Here is a 17,817-nt window from a genome sequence, read left to right as displayed (position 1 = left end):
AATTACAATAGTCAGAAAATTAAGTCCTGCTAGATCACATCATGCTGGCCCCTTTAACAGGTATAATTATGTAAAACATTGAAGACATAAAGCTATGTACAACATTAAAGATAATTGCCTATAATGTTTAAAATCCAGTAATACACTGTCTCACCCTGCTCTGCACATGCTCAGTTGCTCTCTATTTTTCTGCACTGTGCTGAATTTGTAGAGGCCAATCTGCTGATAGCCTAAAGATTTAATGCTGCCCAGGGGTTCTGTGCTTCAACAAAATGACAGCCTCCAGCATGAAGAAACAGGAACAATGCTGGATGCAATTTACAGCATGCACAATTTTAGTAGCATAATTATTAATGTGGAATGTATGTTCCTTTATAAACGTCCCCATTAGTGTGATTAGCAAGAAATACATGCAGAAAAGGAAGGGTTGTGTTAAAAGCTGACTGTTGAGTGCATGGGGACCAAAGCACATGCCTAATAAATCAGCACTTATGGGATACAATGGGTAATATTTATTACTGGACTAAATGCATATTTTCAGCAATAAATGGTATAATGTGTACCTTTAGGGAAGAGTCAATTACTCCTGCTTCAGCATCCTCCTAGATTGTAAGCTCGAAAGAGCAGGGCCCTCAATCCCCTCATGTTTTGCATTGTATTGGTATTGTTCTGTCACATGTTCTGTCCCCCTTTGTAATGTACAGCGCTGAGCGAACTATTGGCGCTTTATAAATACTGTGTAATAATAATAATAATCATACACTTTTTAAAAAACTGGTATACAGAATATACACTTAATTAAAAAAAAAAAATCTGCAGAGCTGTTTTTCCTGTGAAACGGCATGTACATTCGTTCTGGGAGAATGGGGGCAAGACAAATGTTATTAGGCGATTTTCTCTTTTGGTTGAATCTTATTATTTATAAAAAATAAAGTGAATCAGGAAAGCACTGTATTATGACCATTACTTTTTTATTATTATTATTATCATCATTATCTATATGAATGAAAAACATTCAACCTTGAGAAAAAAATTGCTTAATAACATTTGGTTTTGTCCCCATTCACACAGAACGAATGTATATGCTGTTTCACAGCTCTACAAAGTTTTTATAAATACACTCCTTTAGTAATAATTGACAAAAGATGGCACACACAATTCCAAAAAAGTGTTATAATGTAGTATACAGCTCAATAAAACTGAACAGAGACAGTCAGACTAATGAAAGCTATATTCTCATTGGTAGATCCATGCACATCATTAAATAGTGAGCTGCTAATTCTTTGCCAATGATAACCTTGACAAATAAGTTGGTCCTTTTCAGAGTTCTAGAAAGGAAAGAGGTTTTACAATTCTCTGCATAATACTCAGGTTCTTAATGGAGCTGAAGTCAGTTTTCAACACTTGTTCTTAGGCACTTAAATATTTAGTAGAGTGAAGACCTGTCTAGTCATTGCTGTGGACTCCTGGGGATTGTGAAAGGCCTTTCCATTAGTTTGTATATAACCATATGTTGGGAATCATAAAAGTGCATTTTGCCAAGCATCAAACATATTATAAAACTTTTAAAACCAGTCTGTAGTCAGTGGTGGAACATAATGCTATGGATATAAAAAAATAATATATATAACGTATCTAAAAAATTATATATTGCATAAAATTACGTTGCTGACCTAGAAAATTACCTTCTTTCAATTAATTTACAATACAAACATTCTACGCTGTATATAACATAGTTTAGGAATACTGTTGGGGCCATTGTATAAAACAATAGATTGATCATTTCCTATGGGTCTAGTGGTGGCCATGCGCACTTTGATAAATGACTGATTTATTTCCTGATCGATCTTTTCTGATAGGCGCAATCAATCTATAAACAACAACCCATTTGATCGATATGCCACACACAGGGATGTGGATTTATATCAATAGTTAAAAGGTTAGTTCAGAAAAAATGTAAAGGTGAACTAACACTGGACCCCCTCTCTGCCGTACAGAGACGGTGCTGACCAATCAAAATCAATTTGCCTGTCCTGACAGTGCTGATGGAGAACAGCGGGGATTTTAAATCTCCCAACTGCTGGACCGGGTGTGGGGCTGCTGAAAGCTCAGACTTATCCCGGGTGAGGATGCATTTTGCTAACCCATTACATTTTTTATTTAAAGCGGAGCTCCACCCAAAAGGGGAAGTTCCGCTTTAAGGACTGCTTCCCCGCTCCCCATTAAGGATTGGCACCTTTGGGGAGCGGGGGGAAGCGGGTACCTGAATTTGACAGGTACCCGATCCCACGTCCGGTCCGATCGCCGCGGCAATTGGAAACAGAAGGTGTCCTCCCTCCCTGTAGTCTTTTGGGACACGTGACAGGTCCCAGAAGACTACAGGACCATTCACGAAGCGCAGCGCTACTCACGCATGCGCAGTGGGTACCTGGCCCACACTGAAGATGCCGGCCTCCTGGAATACAGGACGGCCGGTGAAACGAGCTGCAGGGGACACACCACTGGACCAAGGGACAGGTAAGTGGCTGTTTTTTAAAAGTCAGCAGCTGCAGTTTTTGTAGCTGCTGACTTTTATTTCTTGATAGGTCGAGTGGAACTCCGCTTTAAGATAGCTGCATTTATAACTCTTGTACTTTGATTAGTAACATTACATGACATTGTAATATTTAATATTGTATTATTGTTTTCCTATCCATGAAGTAAACCTATTAACCACTTGCCCTCTTTAACTACTTGAGCTCAGGAAAACATGCAATGCTGTACCCAAACGAAAAATCGAATTTCTTCATAAATTATGGGCAAAATGTGTTCTGTGTATATTGATTGGTTTGCATGAAAGTTATAGTGCCTACAAACTATGGCATAAAATACTAGAGTTTTTATTTTATAATTTTTTGTATACTACTAATGACGGTGATCAGCGACTTATAACAGGTCTTCGATACAGGCAGGCAATCTGACACTAACATGGGGGGAAACTGACTAATTGACACTGACGTCACCAGTGACATTAATGATTAGTGATTTATACACGGTCACTGTACTAATGACACTGGCTGGGAAGTGGTTAACATCAAGGGCAATTAAGGGGTTAGATATGTGCCTAATTATATGTAATGTGTATATAGTGTGCTGCTTTTACTAACTGATCTCAGTTTCTCATGCCTGCAGAACACTGGGCTGTGATTGCACACAGTCGATTAGCAGGTCCTTGGAGGAATCATTAGCCGGGACTAGCTGACAAGCTCCCGCATGTGTGCACCCTAAACCCGGAAGTAAGTGGTAACGTACCATTACGCCACTTTTTCTACAGCTGCTGCTTGCCTGCAGTACAGTGCGGGCAGGTGGTCAGTAAGTGCTTCAAGGAGAATTAACTCTTTAAAATATGATTGGTTCTTTTGATTGTAAGTCATCAATTTCTTCTTTATTTCCACCATGTAATAGCATAATCTAATTAATCAAAATACCATTGTATTAATGAAAAAAGCATCTCAGTGCTCCTGATTGATGAAACACAATTGATAATTTTCCACCCTGGTTGATTGACCCAGTTTGATGGAATCTTATTGAAACGGAGTCTAAATCAATCAGAAGGGAAGTAATGGCTATTCATAGAATGGATTGCAGATTCCATTGTTTTGATAGAATCCCGTTTTTATTTGGATAAATGAAAAAGAGATCAAAGCATGTATGGCCATCATAGCAGAAAAGGTACCAGCCATCAGACTTATAGAAACTGGACAAAGCATGATACTTGGACTGATGCAGGAAAGACAGATGGAAATAGGAAGGTAAAAGGGGCATTTATAATTCAGGTGCTTTTTTAAAGAGCATTTTTAGTCAGTAACCTCTTGCCAACAATGTAACGCATATATGCAGTGGTAGGTGGAGTGGGATTTAATGCCCAGCTGTTACACATATCTATGGCAACATAAGGTTGTGTGCTGGGAGCACACTCACTGTGCGATCCCAGTGCACTGACCGAGCTGTCACTGGCAGCTCTCAGTCACGTCTTCTGATCATGAGACCGTTGTGAGAGCTAATCTTAGTGGCCCCATTATAGAGAAGGCTTGCTGCCTCCTGGACATCAAAGCCCACTTAAAGGGTCACTAAGAGGTGACATGGAGGGGTCAATGGCCAAACTGATAAATTCTCTCTAGTAAACAAACAACCGTGCTAAAATCTGTGGCTAGAATTCCCAAAGCTCGTCGTGCAGTAGCTGGGTCTGCTACCTGAAAGCCTAGAATATGTAACTACCTCCCTATACTGCCTGATGTATCATCATCAAGACAAAAAATTCTTAAAGTGATTGAATTGCATAGAGATGCCCCGAACCTCCTATTCTGGGGTCCCCCACCAGGGCTCTTAGCTCCTCCTCTTCTCAGTGTGACACCATAGGAATCCACTTCCTATGGTGGTACACCTGCAGGCATGTTCCTGAGCCGGGATGTGCGTGGCCAAAGACACACACAGCATAACTCAGGCCCACCCCACTTCCTCCTCATATGATTTGACTTCCAACAGCAGGATCCAATGACTCCGGCTGCTCTCAATAAAGCCCGAGAATGCAGGAAGAGAGGAGAGCAGAGCTGTCGGTGGGACATCACTAGATAGAGAGTGGTGTCAGGAGTTTGGGGTAGGGGGGTGGCACAGACACATGAAGGTCTTTTACCTTATTGTAGAGAATGCATTAAGAGAAAACAAAAACTTTTTGCCTTAAGAACCACTTTAAGGCAGGATTAACTCTAATTGGTGGCCATGAGAAACTTCAAGGTGCCAGCACTTTGATAAAGTCCTGTAAGAGACAGCAAGGAACACACAGTTGGCATGTGTGAATAGTACTTTCCTACATAACAAATGGAGAAAAAAATGGATTCTCAGATAAATAGATCACTGACAAAAGGAGCTAGATGGACGTATACTACATTAGAGCAGTATTAAACCCATTGATTTAGCGGTTTCCCAAACAGTTACATTCAAGGCATGCCATGATGATAACTGTCATAGTTGCTTTTGCTCTCAAATGAACTGTCAAGCCATCAAATGGCTGGTGTCCTACGTGATCACATGAGCAGCACCATGGTGGCTGCAGATCAGACAGAATTAGGATGACAGCTTCCTTGGCTGTAAACAATATGGGGGTTTAGTTCCACTTGAATGCCTGGATGAAAATCTGAAATCTTGAGCATCTAAGTTGTTATCCTAGTGGAAGCAGTATTCTTTCTTTATGCATTGGAACTAACTGGAAGACATGTAGACCGTTAAAGCACTGTGTATAATAAACAATTTCCATGTTATTTTTCTTTTAGGTTACATTGTTTTCAATTTTGCATCTTTTTTGCAATCTCAGTGCTGCTGATCTTCTGCAGCCTTTTCCTATGTATGTGCAAGGACTCCAACGCTGGCTGTATGAATGTTTTAGGGTAGGATTCTTGATGGTGACAGTGGTGGACCAAGCCTGCATGGCCACTTTGGCCCCATGCACACGGGGCATTTGCCCAGCTCTCCTAAACTCCTTTCTTCCTGGCAGAAGTGTTTTGCCAGAAACAAATGCTTGATACAAGTAAACACATTTATGAGGGTCTAGCACAGGGGTGGGCAAACTTTTTGACTTGAGGGCCGCAATGGGTTCATATATTGGACCCGGGGGCCGGACCAAGAGTAGATGAATGATGTGTATGTGTCATCCATAGTAAGTATAGTAATATTCCCCCATAGTAAGCATAGTAATTAATCCCCCATATAGTAATTCATCCCCCATACTAATTCATCCCCCATATAGTAATTCATCCCCCATAGTAATTCATCCCCCATAGTAATTCATCCCCCATATAGTAATTCATCCCCCATATAGTAATTCATCCCCCCATAGTAATTCACCCCCCCATAGTAATTCATCCCCCATAGTAATTCATCCCCCATATAGTAATTCATCCCCCATATAGTAATTCATCCCCCCTATAGTAATTCATCCCCCCTATAGTAATTCATCCCCCATATAGTAATTCATCCCCCCTATAGTAATTCATCCCCCATATAGTAATTCATCCCCCATATAGTAATTCATCCCCCCCTATAGTAATTCATCCCCCATATAGTAATTCATCCCCCATAGTAATTCATCCCCCATAGTAATTCATCCCCCATATAGTAATTCATCCCCCATAGTAATTCATCCCCCATACAGTAATTCATCCCCCATACAGTAATTCATCCCCCATAGTAATTCATCCCCCCTATAGTAATTCATCCCCCATATAGTAATTCATCCCCCATAGTAATTCATCCCCCATATAGTAATTCATCCCCCCTATAGTAATTCATCCCCCCTATAGTAATTCATCCCCCCTATAGTAATTCATCCCCCCTATAGTAATTCATCCCCCATAGTAATTCATTCCCCATAGTAATTCATTCCCCATAGTAATTCATCCCCCATATAGTAATTCATCCCCCATAGTAATTCATCCCCCATATAGTAATTCATCCCCCATAGTAATTCATTCCCCATATTAATTCATCCCCCATTTAAGTCCCCAAGTCCCCCCTGTGTCAATTCACTTACCTTTGCTCCGCGCGTTCCTCTCGCCGGGTTCCCACGCCGTTCCGGTGTAGCATGAAAATCTGTCTCCTATGAGGATCTGTCCCCCTCGACGTATCTGCGCATGTGCCAGTTTCAGGCATTAGCAGCCGATCGGCGATCTCCGGCACATGCGCAGATACGTCGAGGGGGACAGATCCTCATAGGAGACAGATTTTCATGCTACACCGGTGTTCAGGGCGGACTGTGAGAGGAGCCTAGCTCCGCGGGCCGGATTAAAAGGTCCGCCGGGCCGTAGTTTGCCCATTGCTGGTCTAGCACATAGGCGTTAATTCATTTCATTGGCCAGAATTACAATTTATTCTGGCCATTGAAATGAATTAACGCTCAAGTGTTTGGCATGCCTAACGTTAACGTGTGTTTACATTCATCAAGCTTGACTGCCACCAGATTTGATTCTTGGAAACGTAGGTGGAAATTCCCTATAATGGAAGATCTGAATCCCTTTGACTATCTCAGGGAGGACCTCAATGTACCATAGCAGAGTTCTAAATGTTTTGTTGCCTGATCCATTTATCCTGTGGATTTTCTGAACCCCTCTATGCCAATCCCTCCACTGGCTTCCACTCACCCAATGAATAAAATTCAAAATACTAACAACTTACAAAGCCATCCACAACTCTGCCCCCAGCTACATCACCAACCTGGTCTCAAATTATCAACCAAAACACTCTCTTCGATCCTCCTAAGAACTTCTACTCCCTAGTTCCTGTGTCACCTCATCCCAAGCTTGCCTCCAGGACTTCTCCCGAGCTTCTCCCATCCTATGGAACTCCCTACCCCAATCTGTCCGGCTGTCTCCTAATCTACAAATATAAAGACACCCCCCCCCCATCCCCTACAGACATCCACTCCTGCCTAATATAACAAGATATACAAAGAATTCACCATTTTCCAGCCAGAAGGTTGAACTGTTCTGTCTTTTGTTGGTGTCTTTAATACGAAAACCATCCTAATTATTTCCTCTTTCAGCTGTTTTTAATACAAGGCCATCTCACCTTCATCATCCACACTACTCAGTTTCCTTTCCAGGTCTGCAATTGCATTTCTTCTTTCATATATAGATGCTTGTAACATTTCCCTGAGGAAAACAAAGACAATTACCGTAACCCTTGTCAATGAAAATTATAGTCATAGCGAGAAATCAGTTGTCACAAGGGAAACAATAGAATTTAGGAGGAATATCTCCACACAATCCATTAAGGTGAACTCAGCTTTAGCCAGTTGACCTCCAGAGGATTTACCCCCCTTCCTGGCCAGGCCATTTTTTGCATTACGGCACTGCGCTATATCAACTGGTAATTGTACGGTCATGCAATGCTGTACCCAAACTAAATTTATGTCATTTTTTTCACACAAATAGAGCTTTCTTTTGGTGGTATTTGATCACCTCTGGGTTTTTTATTTTTTTGCGCTATAAACCAAAAAAAAAAACTTAAAAGTAAAAACATTTTTTTTTACTTTTGGTTATAAAAAAATATCAAATAAACTCAAATTTCATCATAAATTTAGGCTAAAATGTATTTTGCTATATGTCTTTGGTAAAAAAAAAATCTCAATAGGTGTATATTAATTGGTTTGTGTGGAATTTATGCCATTTTGTGCTATACGGCGCTGCGATAGTTTAACTGCGCGGTCATGCAATACTGTACATAAATGCAATTTATGTCCTTTTTTCACACAAATAGAGCTTTCTTTTGGTGGTATTTGATCACCTCTGGGTTTTTTATTTTTTGCGCTATAAACATAAAAAAAAATTGAAAAAAAACAATATTTTCTCATTTCTATCATAAAAAATATCCAATAAACTCAAATTTAATCATAAATTTAGGCCAAATTGTATTTTTCTATATGTCACTGATAAAAAAAATCCCAATAGGTGTATATTAATTGGTGTGTGTGAACGTTATAGCATCTACAAATGGTGGTATAGATATTGGAATTTCCGCCATTTTTGGCTCCTACGAAGCTTTACAACCAGTTTATTGTGCCCCAGTATATGCACTGGTATCTCAGGAGACTGAAACATTAGTCTCGCCTAGGTGAGAATAGAGGCAAGGTATGGGTATAATACAAAAATGGAATACATAAATGTGAGCGGTTTTACCAGTCACAAGATTTGTATTTCTGTCCATCCAGCTCTACAACACAGCAAAACCTTACTTGGCAGGGCAGGAGACCTGATTTTACTCTGCTGCAGTTAAGCAACCCCTGGTATCTTTTCCCTCCCCCAGCCTGTGATTGGACAGTGAAACAAGAAGCAGAAGACTTATAGGCTCATCTCTCTGTCACTCTGCTTTCTCCTCCAAACAGCATGTGTCTTCTTAGCACATAAACACTGCTGTACACTGACTAGATCCTTGTACTGCTTCTCCTTCTCCCAGTCCCAGATCACATTCAGGCACTTACACTGCTTGTATTTAAAAAATACATTTAATGATATATTAAATGTATACAGAGCTTAAAAAAATCTAACCTGGTCTAGTAACCTGACCTATCTCCTCATGAGCTGTGAGAACCGTACCATGTTAAAAGAGTGATAAGTACCACAATTACGACTACATACACAATAACACGTGATCATTATTGACAATACACTTACAGGTGAGTTGAAGTGTCAATAGACACCCCAGGACCACTCAAGAAACATGTTGACCCAGGCCCCATCACTGCAGTCTAGTATATCAGATTGTACTTGATGACGTCATTTTGTTTGTCATTCCCAGAGCTGGACATTAAAAATACATTTAGTAATGTAAATATAACTGCTTTGAAGCCCAAACGGTTTGCATAAATAGAAGAATTGTGTAGGAGGGAGTTCTTTTCCTAGGCTGAAACAGCATTACATCCAGGGGTGAAGAACATCTCCAACCTATTTGGAGTTTTCTTGAGTAAAAGGAATGGGAGATTATGATTATAAAGCTCTGAAAAAATCTTCTTGTGCTCTAATGGGATTCCGACACAGTTGCTTCCATGGGCAAAGTGATGGATTAGATATCACATGAGTAGGGTTAGTCTTCCTGGTAGACAAAATGTACTTCTTCACTTTGGTATACACTTTGACCAGTCAGAGGTTTTTGGCTTCCTACATCTAGAACTGTAAAAGTACGCAAGTTCATGAAGATGTAGCACCCTCCTAGTTCAGCTAGGAGGAGCTAGACATAATGGTTAGTTAGGAGCTGATTAGCAGCTCAGGTGAAATAGCCAGAGTGGTCAAATTCTAGTCAAAGCTGAGAGACTCTGCAGGCCAGCCCCTTCGGAATTTCCCCCTGCTCAGAGGCTTTCAGAGGAGGTTCTTGGGGGCAGTGGGGTGATCTGAGGAGTGGTTGGCTGCACTTTTGAGGGACCTCAGCCAATCCCCAACAGATGGCTTGGCAAGGGGCTAGACTCCCTTAAAAAGTGTTGGAGACTGCTCAGTAGCAGGAGAGTGGTGGTGGGAGAGGAGTGAGAAGCAGGAAGATGTGAGGCTGGAGGAGGAAGGCTGCCAGGAGGCCTAGTTGGATGGGGCCTGCCTGCGTGCCTGGAGCTGGAAAACTCAGGACTCACTGGCCCTCCGAGAGAGGACCACCTGCATAGCAGGAAAGGAGCAGCCCAGCTGATAGGCCTGGTAGCAGCAGCCATTTATTTATTATTTATTTCAGGTACTTATATAGCGCCGTCAATTTACGCAGCACTTTACATATATATTGTACATTCACATCAGTCCCTAACCCTCAAGGGGTGTACAATCTAAGGTTCCACAAGCGGTACAGGAGAGGATCTGAGTGAGTACACCTGCACCCCCTGAACGGATAGGAGAAGGAGCACTCTGGTGGGAAACCAGATTAGCTCTCTGCTAGTGACTGTTATCTACTTAAAGGGACAGGAGCCAGATCTCCTGCTCAGGAATAATGTCTCCGGATTGCCGGGTGAAGAGGAGTTCATCTAGGATCTGGGGTAGTAGAACTGGAGCTGCTGGCTAGCACCCCAACAGAGACTCTGTAAAAAAAAAAAAACAACTTCGTGAATAGTTCAGGAAGTTGTCCTCAGATTTTGGTTCCCTTGGGCATTCTATACCCTATCCAAGTTTAATCCCCTCAATAAAATAAAACTAACCCTCATGGCCTGATTTCTGTCTGTGGATGAAAGCTGTGTGGAAAATGCTAAATGACTGGCTGTGCAGGTCTATGGGGGGAAATCAAATTCATCAGCAATCCCTAAAGGGGTAGTGCTACAAAGATTAACTGACATTGTGTACTAGTGGGTTCACCTGATATGCAAGAACTGATAACTCTTGAAGTAGACCCTGCTTTATCTATCCATTCATGTTCCGAAGCTCCAGTGCCCAACCTGCAGCTTGAAGTTGTGAACCAGCCCTTACAGCAATGCTTGTCAACATACAAGTAGTGGAGGGCTGCAGATATGAGGTGTGACAATTTAATTCCCGGAATGCCCACAGCATAACACTATGGTGGTGTGCACATTTGAGTGTATTCTGACATGTTCTAACTTGTACTCTCCTGGGTTGCAGACCTGTTGACTTAGTCTTTATGGAGTAGTAGAGGAAATAACACATTTGTCCGTTAAGCTGTTGGTGGGAAACAAGTGACAGGAATCTGGAGTAGTGGATTAACATTAAATTAGGCATGAAAATTGGAAAAAGTTCGAGTGAAACTTTAGCTCTGTTACATCAGGCTTATGGTGAACATTCCATGAAGAAATCAAGTGTTTTTGAATGTCAAGGTAGGTTTAAGGAGGGTCAGGACGACGTCCACAATAATGCAAGAGTTGGGCAGCCAAAAACACAAAGGGTGGATGCAAATTTGGAAAATGAAAAGGTTATGAGAATTTGTTTGGAGGAAAAGACTGGAACTCTGGCCTGACAAGTGGATTCTCCACCACGACAATGCTCCTGCACATGTGTTAGGTGTTTGCAAATTCCTGGCCCAGAAATCCATTCCAAAACTTGACCAACCACCTTATTCCCCTGACTTACCACCATGCAACATTTAGGCATTTGCAAAATTAAAAAATGCCTTAAAAGGACACAGATTTGATGACATTCTGGACATCCAGTGAGCTGCGACATAGTTACTTCGCAGCGTTCCGGAAAACATATTCCAGGAATTTTTCTGGCAGTGGCAGAGTCATCTAGAAAAGTACATTGCTTCACAAGGGGACTACTTTGAAGGTGACAATAGCTGGTAATGTATAGGTAAGCAAATGTTTCCATTCTGGGAATTATATTATTATACCTCATAATGTTCCCTATACAACAAAAGACTGCCAGAGACTTCAGACATGCTAGAGGAGATTATCAGGGACTGCAGACATGCAACATGGGTGCTTGGGGAGTGAACAGACACCACAGGAGATAGACAGAGAGAGGTGACACTCTACACGAGACTGCTAGAGATCACCGTCGTTAACCACTTGCCTCCCACTCACAGTGCATTTACTGTGAGCAGGTGGGAGGTGCAGGCTCTGCAATGTACCTGTACGTTGCTGCCTGCCTGCTTTCCAGTCTCTGGTGCGCCTGAGCACACTCTCTGCTGACCTGTGCTGTGATTGGAAACAGCAGGATTTTGCCAGCAGGTTTCAGCCAATGATTTTGGAAGAATACCTGGGGATCGGCTATGGCCAATCACAGTACAGAGTCCTGTGTTTAAAAACACATAGAACTCTATTTACACAGACAGAGATCTAGCTGTTTCTTCCCCCTGAAATTAAATGTGATTTATTTAGGGAAAAAAGCAGCCAGATCTGTGAGTAAGAGCAGCACATATTACATACATTACACTTGTTACGCACAAAGGTAACCCATTGATTGCCCCTTGATGTTAAAGAGATTCTACAGGTTAATTTTTTTTTTTGTGAAAAGTAACAAACATATCTACAGGTGAAACTCGAAAAATTAGAATATCGTGCAAAAGTTCATTTATTTCCGTAATGCAACTTAAAAGGTGAAACTAATATATGAGATAGACTCATTACATGCAAAGCAAGATAGTTCAAGCCGTGATTTTTCAGAATTGTGATGATTATGGCTTACAGCTCATGAAAACCCCAAATCCACAATCTCAGAAAATTAGAATATTACATGCAATCAATAAAACAAGGATTGTACATAGAACAATATCAGACCTCTGAAAAGTATAAGCATGCATATGTACTCAGTACTTGGTTTGGGCCCCTTTTGCAGCAATTACTGCCTCAATGCGGCGTGGCATGGAAGCTATCAGCCTGTGGCACTGCTGAGGTGTTATGGAAGACCAAGATGCTTCAATAGCGGCCTTCAGCTCTTCTGCATTGTTTGGTCTCATGTCTCTCATCTTTCTCTTGGCAATGCCCCATAGATTCTCTATGGGGTTCAGGTCAGCTGAGTTTGCTGGCCAGTCAAGCACAGTAATCCCACGGTCACTGAACCAGGTTTTAGTGCTTTTGGCAGTGTGGGCAGGTGCCAAGTCCTGTTGGAAAATGAAGTCAGCATCCCCAAAAAGCTCGTCTGCAGAAGGAAGCATGAAGTGCTCCAAAATCTCCTGGTAGACGGCTGCGTTGACCCTGGACCTAATGAAGCACAGTGGACCAACACCAGCAGATGACATGGCTCCCCAAATCAACACAGACTGTGGAAACTTCACACTGGACTTCAAGCATCTTGCAGTGTGTGCCTCTCCATTCTTCCTCCATACTCTGGGTCCTTGGTTTCCAAATGAGATGCAAAAGTTTCTCTCATCAGAAAAGAGGACTTTGGACCACTGAGCAACAGACCAGGTCTGTTTTTCTTTAGCCCAGGTAAGATGTTTCTGACGTTGTTTGTTGTTCAGGAGCAGCTAGATAAGAGGAATACGACATTTGAAGCCCATGTCCAGGATCTGTGTGTGTGTGGTGGCTCTTCATGCACTGACTCCAGCCTCAATCCACTCCTTGTGAAAGTTCCCAACACTTTTGAATGGCCTTTTCCTGACAATCTTCTCCAGGCTGCAGTCATCCCTGCTGCTTGTGCACCTTTTTCTTCCACACTTTTCCCTTCCACATAACTTTCTATTAATGTGCTTTGATACAGCACTTTGGGAACATCCAACTTCTTTTGCAATTACCTTTTGAGGCTTTCCCTCCTTATGGAGAGTGTCAATGATGGTTTTCTGCACAACTGTCAGGTCAGCAGTCTTTCACATAATTGTGATTCCTACTGAACCAGACTGAGAGACTATTTAAAGGCTCAGGAACCCTTTGAAGGTATTATGGCTTAATTAGCTGATTAGAGTGGGACACTTTGAGCCAAGAATATTGCACCTTTTCACAATATTCTAATTTTCTGAGATTGTGGATTTGGGGTTTTCATGAGCTGTAAGCCATAATCATCACAATTATGACAAATCACGGCTTGAACTATCTTGCTTTGCATGTAATGTGTCTATCTCATATATTAGTTTCACCTTTTAAGTTGCATTACTGAAATAAATGAACTTTTGCACGATATTCTAATTTTTTGAGTTTCACCTGTATACTTACCAGCTGTGTGCAGTGGTTTTGCACAGAGCAGCCTGGATCCTTCTCTTCTCGGGTCCCCCGCATGCTCTCCTGGCTCCTTCCTCCTGTCGGGTGCCCCCACAGCAAGCAGCTTGCTATGGGGGCACCTGCTGCTCTGTGTGTCCATTCACACATGAATCCGCAGCTTGACCCCACCCCTCTCTCTCCTCATTGGCTGACTGGCTGTGATTCACAGCAGTGGGAGCAAATGGCTCCAGCTTGTTGTCTCAGCCAATGAGGAGGCAGAGACCCGGGACAGCCGAGGCTGTAGCGCACATCGCTGCATTGCGATGAGGCTCAGGTAAGTATAGAGGAGGCTGGGGGGACTTCTGCACACAGAAGGATTTTTTACCTTCGTGCATAGAATGTATGGAGGTAAAAAACCTTCAGCCTTTACAACCACTTTAACTCTTTCCCAGCCTGTATCATTAGTACAGTGTATCTGATCACTGATCACTGTCACTAGCGATGTCAGTGTCAGTTAGTGTCCCTCCCAGCCAGTGTCTGTTAGCACCAGATTTCCCACCACACAGTCCCATTATAATTCACTGATCACCCCCATTACCAGTATAGCATCATAGCTGAGTAAATTCCAGTATATATCATAGTTTGTAGACACTATAACTTTCACACAAACCAATTATTATATACTTATTGGGATTTTTTTTTAACAAAGAAATGCAGCAGAATACATTTTGGCCTAAATTTATAAAGAAATTAGATTTTTTTAAAAACATTTTTATTGGATATGTTTTATAACAGAAAGTACAAGGGGTGCTCAAGTCAAACCGGGACCTTTAATTTTGCAGGTATAAAAAGAGATGCTAGCATGGCAGTACTACATGCAGTAGTAAGTTGCAAGTGTGTCCTATTCCTGATAGGTGGTGCACATGTCGGGGGCTAGTCCAGAAACCGTTAATTAAGATGGCAGACAACAGTGTTAGTGCGTGCATGGAACAGTGTGTGGCAATAAAGTTTCTTGTGAATGAAGGCGTAAAACCCGTGGATATCTACAGAAGACTTCAAGCATAGTACGGTGATGAGGTGCTCAGTCACAGTAAGACGTTTAAATGGTGTAAACGCTTCAAAGATGGCCGTAAGTCCATCAGTGGTAATGCCAGCCATGGTGGTTTCCAGTCCACAGCAGTCACTCCTGTGAACATTTGGTGCATGGAACGCCTGATCCTGGATAATCAACCATAATCTGTAGTGAAATTGCACAAGAGAAGAATCTTTCTGAGGGAAAGGTGAACACAATCATTTGCAAACATTTGCATTTTTGAAAAGTTAGCGCACGCTGGGTACCAAGACAGTGAATATTACTGTCATGTTCTGAGTGATCTGCATACGCGTCTGTGGAAAAAACATCCAGGTTTGACCACTGAGGGCGTCCTGTTTCTCCAGGACAATGCCCGGGCTTACACCGCACTACATGCACATTACAGCAACTCAGCTGGGAGGTATTGTCACATCTCCATTACAGCCTGGACCTCACTCCAACTCCCTCGGAGGTCAGAATTTCAGCACTGATGATGAAGTAAAGCAAGCTGCCCTAGGATGGGCTATGGAGAAAGTCAACTGACACTGGAGGGGGGTAATTTTATCCACCAATTGAGTCATAGAAAGTTCTTTTGGACTTATGCAAATAAAGGCCTTACACCTACAGGATTACATGTTGAATTTCACCTGAATTGTTTTTGATCGATAATATAGAGTTTGGAATGAATCATCACTTATATTATTGCAAAAGATAGCCGTTGGATGCTATCCTATTTTATTATTTGTTCAAAATAATTTTTTTTTGAAGATTTTATACTTAGCACTTAAGTGGGCACATTTTTATGTATAGGGGGACACATTAGTTTTTCCCAGTTGACTTGTATATTTTATTAGTATTTTTTGCTATTTTTCATTATCCATATGCTGCTGTATGAAACTTTGAGGCTAAGCAGTCCGTTGGTGCCGTTTTGTAGCTATTTTATAGCAGTGTTGTTGTTGTTCTTGTTTCCATGGTCTCCATGGCAGCGGTGGAGCTATAGGAGTGATGAGGGTGATGGCGTGGCTCCACTCCTGCTGATGAAGTCCCACCCAGGACGCAACGCGTACGGGGGAGGAGCCACACTTCGGACATCATCCGCAGCTATCTTTGGACTAGCTTTTGTATACCGACTGCTTGATCATGCACTTCTGATAAAAAGAGCCAGCAAACAGAGAGCACTGTTTGTTTTTTACATATCCATTCGGACACATGTGAGGACTTTCCATCGGTGATCGGCAGAGCTTCCATCTTATTGACACCCCTGTAGGGGAATGTGAGATATGACCTGTCTGTTAGTTCAGGGGTCATACTTTTAGTCTAGGTTCACACCTAAGCGTTTTCCGCAGAGTTTTGCAGAAGCACACTACAGTCCATGATTTCCTATGGGACACATTCACATCTCCGCATTTTCACCAGGTGAGTTTTTTGGAAAGGGTCAGGAACTTTTGCAAAAGCAAAAAGTTGCATTTTTGGTTGTATAGACAATGGAGACGCTGCAGAAAAGCATGTAGTACGTTTTTGCTGTGTTTTTGCTGAGTTTTGCATTTTAATCTGCCTAGCAACAAGAAAAATAAAACAAAAATGCATAAAAAAACTGTGGCAAAACGCACTGCAAAAATGTAAATCGCACCGCAAAGAGCACTGCATAAACGGATCAAATGCAAACTGCATAGATGTGAACCTAGCCTTAAGGTGAGTGGCCACATATCTGTTTGGTGGCGGGGTTTGAACACCCTGTGCACCTGGATGTGCATGCATGTCACGTCTCCCTTTCACAGCACGTCTGTATGTATCTATGGATCGTTCCTGAGGACTCTTTGGCTTTTATATGCAATGATTGTATAAAATACTAAGTGTTTTGCATTGCACTTTATTTACTATTGTCATTTCTGGTGTTGTGAAATCTACCTAAGTGTTCAGCTTGCAATATTTCCAGACATTAAGGCAGTGTTTGCGGTGAATGCTTTTACGTTTTTTAGTGTCCTAGTTAAATGCTGGGATAAGTGCATAAATGTAGCAGGGGAGTATGACAAAAAATAAATGCAGTTTCAACTCCTTGAAATTTGTTCTTTTATTATATAAGCTCAAAATAACCCAGTGGCGATCAAATACCACCAAAATAAAACCCTATTAGTGTGAAAAAAAAATGATATCAATTTCACTTAGGTACAGCATTCCAAGACGGCACAATTGCCAGTTAAAGTAGCGCAGTGCTGAATAGCAAAAAATGGCCTTGTCATGAAGGGGTAAAACCTTGCAGAGGTCAAGTGGGTAAGGACCAGTTCACACTATATGCGTTTCAGCTTCTTTTTTTCTGTATCCAAAATGCACAGAAAGTAGGTGATGGGGTTGACATTGACATAGTTCACATCAGAGCTTGCAGTTCCAGTACGTTCCGGATACAGAAATGAAAGTAGAACAGGCTGCATTTTTCCTGCACAGAACTGTACTAGAATGAGGTAAAAAGCATCAAAAACACATTGGAACACAAATGTTCCTATTTAAATTGCAGAAAAAGAAAGGGGAAAAATGAACCGGAACACATCACAAATCTGGACTGCGTTTCTATGGTGTGAACCGTTCCCTAAAGCCGGTTATATTATAATACATATAAATATATACATGGTACATATAATACATGACTGCTGAGTCCTGCAAAGGGCCG

At 41.7% G+C, this 17,817-nt stretch overlaps 1 protein-coding gene across 1 annotated transcript in view; it reads right to left on the bottom strand.

Moving 5' to 3' along the window:
- CCDC169 (coiled-coil domain containing 169) overlaps positions 1-17,817 on the bottom strand; it is a 69,577-nt gene that overhangs the window by 51,342 nt on the left and 418 nt on the right. The window contains exon 2 of the mRNA XM_089690853.1: positions 7,600-7,682. Coding sequence (XP_089546979.1) covers positions 7,600-7,682 — 83 coding nt within the window. The remainder of the gene's footprint in view (positions 1-7,599; positions 7,683-17,817) is intronic.

The sequence above is a fragment of the Staurois parvus genome, unplaced genomic scaffold (assembly GCF_062004578.1).
Source record: "Staurois parvus isolate SC_StPar_1 unplaced genomic scaffold, SC_StPar_1.0 ptg000544l, whole genome shotgun sequence".
Classification (NCBI taxonomy): Eukaryota; Metazoa; Chordata; class Amphibia; order Anura; family Ranidae; genus Staurois; species Staurois parvus.
This window is presented reverse-complemented; position numbering and strand designations above follow the sequence as displayed.